At 44.3% G+C, this 5,035-nt stretch overlaps 1 protein-coding gene across 1 annotated transcript; it reads left to right on the top strand.

Moving 5' to 3' along the window:
• Positions 1 to 2,428: 2,428 nt before the first annotated feature.
• LOC135196486 (basic salivary proline-rich protein 4-like) lies at positions 2,429 to 3,016 on the top strand. Its single transcript, XM_064223340.1, has one exon. It carries the CDS (start codon positions 2,429 to 2,431, stop codon positions 3,014 to 3,016), a length of 588 nt encoding a protein of 195 aa, XP_064079410.1.
• Positions 3,017 to 5,035: the final 2,019 nt, after the last annotated feature.

The raw sequence follows: 5,035 nt of genomic DNA, 5'->3' as shown, positions 1-5,035 counted from the left end.
AGGCCAAATTATCTCGAAACGAAAAGATAGAATGAAATTAAGCATCAATTAGGAGAGATTTATGAGCTGCTGAAAGCAGAAATGAATTTTTAAACGTTGCAGCGTTCGAAAAAATAAAGAAATGTTAAAGAGAGAGATATTAAGGTTAATCAATTACTGAATAAAAAAACATTATGCCATAAAAAATTAAAATGAATTAATCTGTGACAATGGCTGCATTTGGATATATGAAAATACAATCAACACAGAATCTTGGAAAAACAGGAATCGGAACATAATGCAGAGAAATACGGAGAAACATGAAAACGAAAATTTCAAAGAAAATAAGAGAGGACTTCGCTACAGGAAAAAAGAAAAAGCATCTAGGAAATTCCAACAGGGAAACATGAAAGACTTGCTCATAAGAGGAGGCGTGTACAATGTGCAGGGGATAAGAAATTTGCTTCCCACAACGGCTTGTACCTTCCAGAACGCACCTATCTTGCGTCAGGGTTCAATATGTAAATGCAAAGAAAATGGGGAGGATCAAGTGAACGATCAAAGATAGAGACACTAAGATAATTAGTCTAAGTGAATTAGATTGCGAGGGATGTGTCACGGCAAATCAAGAACTGGGCATTAATGAATGGAGCATCGCCTGTGTGCAGAGAGAGAGAGAGAGAGAGAGAGAGAGAGAGAGAGGTCACACCCTAGTTAGAGACAGGGTATAGCTCACAAAAAGAACTAATTTCGAATTGACGATTAGTACCAAGAAATCAATCAATCGAGACGTAAGACTCAAAAAGACGAGATTATGTTACCAAAGCGGAACGTTTTATGAGAACTATAAGACGAGACAGACCTTACTCTCTGTGATGAAAGAAGTCGAGTTTCCTTGAAATTGTCCATTTTACTGAAGGAGGAAACCTTCGCGTGCAATGACTGAGATGGGAGCTTGAGCGAGGGTAAGGAAAACAGAAATACCATTCACTCATCTTGACTCGTTCAGGGGTATTTCCGAGGTCTCTTGCCCAAGATAATAGATGGGAACTTTGGTATCCATTTGAAAATACAGTGCTGGGTATACTTTCAGAAACCAGTTTACTAAGGAGCAAATCACAGATTTTTTTATGTATGGTTTCACAAGAGTGAACGTCACGTACAAATAAATATACGGGAATATGGGTGAGCTTTTGAATAGAGAAGTGAGTGAGAGAGAAGGTCGAGTTGTGGGTAAAGAAAGGTAAGTGTCAACAAATCTTTGGGAAAGATTAAGTTGTTCTATATGTAATAGGGTCTGAGAGCATTCATTGATCGATAATTGTATCTCAGCATAAAGGAATGCAAATGGAAAGTGCTTCATTAAGGGAACATGGTTCTGGGTCGAGGGAATGAGTATTTTACAGACACGTCTTGCGATAAAGAGTATATGTTTCAGGCCCAATTTTTAGCATGCTTCAATAAGTGATTATCAGGGATGTAATGAAGTCATAAGAGGTCGTATAAAAAAACTAGTCAAAGAGATTACAAGTCAGAAACGGCAGAGCGAAAGTGACTGAGTACCTAACAATGCTTTTTAACGTAATAAGACAAAACATCGAAAGAAATTAGTGAGAGCAGTACTCATTGTTCAGGGTTACAACGACAAAGGTAGCACATGAGATTGTGAACACTACTGCATGGCCATGATATACCTTACTGCGTCAGGGTAGTTGTGTGATAAGAATATGATGGAATTAATACAGAGGCAGAAATGTTGTAGATATGAGAGTCTTGGCTAAAACAACAATGATGATGTATGGATGAATGCTGATCATGAAATTAAAATTTAGGAGTTCTGAGTTTCACATCATGGCAAATGAAGACTCTTAAAATATGTTATTAGTTGATCGCAGAACAAATTTCTAAAGAAACATATTTTTTGTAAACGGACATAACTGCAAGAATCGTTCTATTTGTACTTTCAACCTTCAACCTGACTTTTCTTAACCGTGCTATCCTATGTCACTTCTAGCCTTTTTCTGAATCTTAAAGACAAAAAAAAATGAAGGAAGAAAAACATATATATACCCAATTTACTTTGTATTTCAGATTTTCCATAAACCATGATACAAGATCCGAGACCTGTCCATCAGAAAAGAAAAAGTCAATGACATAGATAATCAGATAAACAAAAATAGCCTCCATGGAGTTTCGAAGATATCTCCACTTGATTATACAAGAAAACAACTTGGGGGTTCTAACCCACCATGTCCTGACCCTAGACAATGCCACCAAACCCAGTCATCTCCAACCTGTCAAGCCACCTGCAAACAGGAACCAGCAGCGGCCAGGGCCAGAACACCCACCATGTCCTGACCCTAGACGATGCCACCAAACTCAGTCACCACCAACCAGTTAAGCCACCTGCGCCCAGGGAAGGACACCCACCATGTCCTGTCCCTAGACGATGCCACCAAAACCAGTCACCTCCAACCTGTCAAGCCACCTGCAAACAGGAACCAGCAGCGCCCAGGGCCAGGACACCCACCATGTCCTGACCCTAGACGATGCCACCAAAACCAGTCACCTCCAACCTGTCAAGCCACCTGCAAACAGGAACCAGCAGCACCCAGGGAAGGACACCCACCATGTCCTGACCCTAGACAATACCACCAAACCCAGTCACCTCCAACCTGTCAAGCCACCTGCAAACAGGAACCAGCAGCGCCCAGGGCCAGGACACCCACCATGTCCTGACCCTAGACAATACCACCAAACCCAGTCACCTCCAACCAGTCCACCCACCTGCAAACAGGAACCAGCAGCACCCAGGGGAGGACACCCACCATGTCCTGTCCCTAGACAATGCCACCAAACCCAGTCACCTCCAGCCAGTCAAGCCACCTGCAAACGGGAACCAGCAGCATCCAGGGGAGGACACCCACCATGTCCTGTCCCTAGACAATGCCACCAAACCCAGTCACCTCCAACCTGTCAAGCCACCTGCAAACAGGAACCAGTAACGCCCAGGGCCAGGACACCCACCATGTCCTGACCATAGACGATGCCATCAAACCCAGATCCAAGCCAAATCCAAACCAGTCACTCCAACAGTCAAGCCACCAAAGAGGCCATACCAGCAGTTGCCCATTGGCCAGGAACACTCATGTAAACCTGACCCTAGAGCAATAGCCACCAAAACCAGTCACCTCCAACCTGTCAAGCCACCTGCAAACAGGAACCAGCAGCGCCCAGGGCCAGGACACCCACCATGTCCTGACCCTAGACGATGCCACCAAACTCAGTCACCACCAACCAGTTAAGCCACCTGCGCCCAGGGAAGGACACCCACCATGTCCTGTCCCTAGACGATGCCACCAAAACCAGTCACCTCCAACCTGTCAAGCCACCTGCAAACAGGAACCAGCAGCACCCAGGGAAGGACACCCACCATGTCCTGACCCTAGACGATGCCACCAAACCCAGTCACCTCCAACCAGTCAAGCCACCTGCAAACAGGAACCAGTAACGCCCAGGGCCAGGACACCCACCATGTCCTGACCATAGACGATGCCATCAAACCCAGTCACCTCCAACCAGTCAAGCCACCAAAGAGGTACCAGCAGTGCCCAGGGCCAGGACACCCACCATGTCCTGACCCTAGACAATGCCACCAAACCCAGTCACCTCCAACCAGTCAAACCACCTGCAAACAGGAACCAGCAGCGCCCAGGGCCAGGACACCCACCATGTCCTGACCCCAGACGGTTCCAGCACCCATCCACAGCTGACGGATTAGAGTGTTAAACTGGAGGCAACCCCCAGTCCACCAGTAAACCAGTCCACCCATCTGCAAACAGGAACCAGCATCGCCCAGGCCCAGGACACCTACAATGTCATGACCTCAAGAGTTGCCTGCACCTATCCACAGCTGATGGATTAGCAAGTACCTTGAATGAATCAGTCCAGCATATCAAGAAGTATGTCCAAAAATTCAATGAATCGTTTTAGAGTCATACCGCGAATCATTCTATTCCTTATCGCCCCTTTGATAGGGGAGGGGAATTTCACGATGTCTTCGCAATTATTTAGTATGTCATTTAGACCTCTCATGTCCATTTGTTTGAACCCTAACCTTAGTTTGCGGCCAGTTATCTTATGAAACATGTTTAAATTATCTAACCCATAGTGGCCTGCAATGCCAAAGTCCACTATGCTGGGTTGGTTTGTCTTTTCATTAATGACTACGTTCCTCATGAATAAATCCATGTGAACTATACCTTTTCTGTGAAACTTTTTGACTATCTTACAGATTAGCTTAAGCATTTCTAGTACTTCGCTGGGCTGTCTACCTGATTTTTCCAGCCATTTTTTGAAGCAGATATCACCCCCATCTTCCATGATGATAGCGAAGGGGTTGATTGGCACCACAGCCAGAATGCCTGGTGTGCCTTCAATTTCTTCCACTTCTTTTAGCATCATCACCTCATGCAATAAGGTGTTTTGTAATCTATTTCTTTGGTGAAAATCAAATCCTTTATCTTTGTACAATTTTATGATTACAGGTTTATCCATATCATCAAAATGGTAACGATGACATCTACCAAAATGTCCTTCACCTACGAGATTGTGGTCATCTAATTCAACACCATCTAAACAGGCTAAAGGTATTCCTAATTGTGTTGATTCTTTGATGATTTCCTTTGAGGGCTCTGGTAAAGTTTTGTCAATGGCTTGAAAATTCTCTTTGCATTCCTTCAGAGTTTTATTTCTCACTACTCTGATATCCCGTATTTTATCCTCGACAGTAACAGCGATGTCACTCTTTTCTTTCTGCATTTCCTCTTCAGCATGACGTCTTAGAAGACCCTCCGCCAATTCTTTATCTCGTTGACATATTTCAAGCTCGACTTGCGTCTGATGCAGGGCAGTCATGACTCTCTGATTCTCCTTCATCATCCTCTGGTTCTCGGCCAAGAGAGCGTCCTGGTTGGCCACCAGCTTATTGACAATACATATCAAGTCACCATTTTGTTTCCGGAGGTCCCTCATTTCCTGCATCATAAATTCGTTC

The sequence above is a fragment of the Macrobrachium nipponense genome, chromosome 17 (assembly GCF_015104395.2).
Source record: "Macrobrachium nipponense isolate FS-2020 chromosome 17, ASM1510439v2, whole genome shotgun sequence".
In the NCBI taxonomy this organism is placed as follows: Eukaryota; Metazoa; Arthropoda; class Malacostraca; order Decapoda; family Palaemonidae; genus Macrobrachium; species Macrobrachium nipponense.
This window is presented reverse-complemented; position numbering and strand designations above follow the sequence as displayed.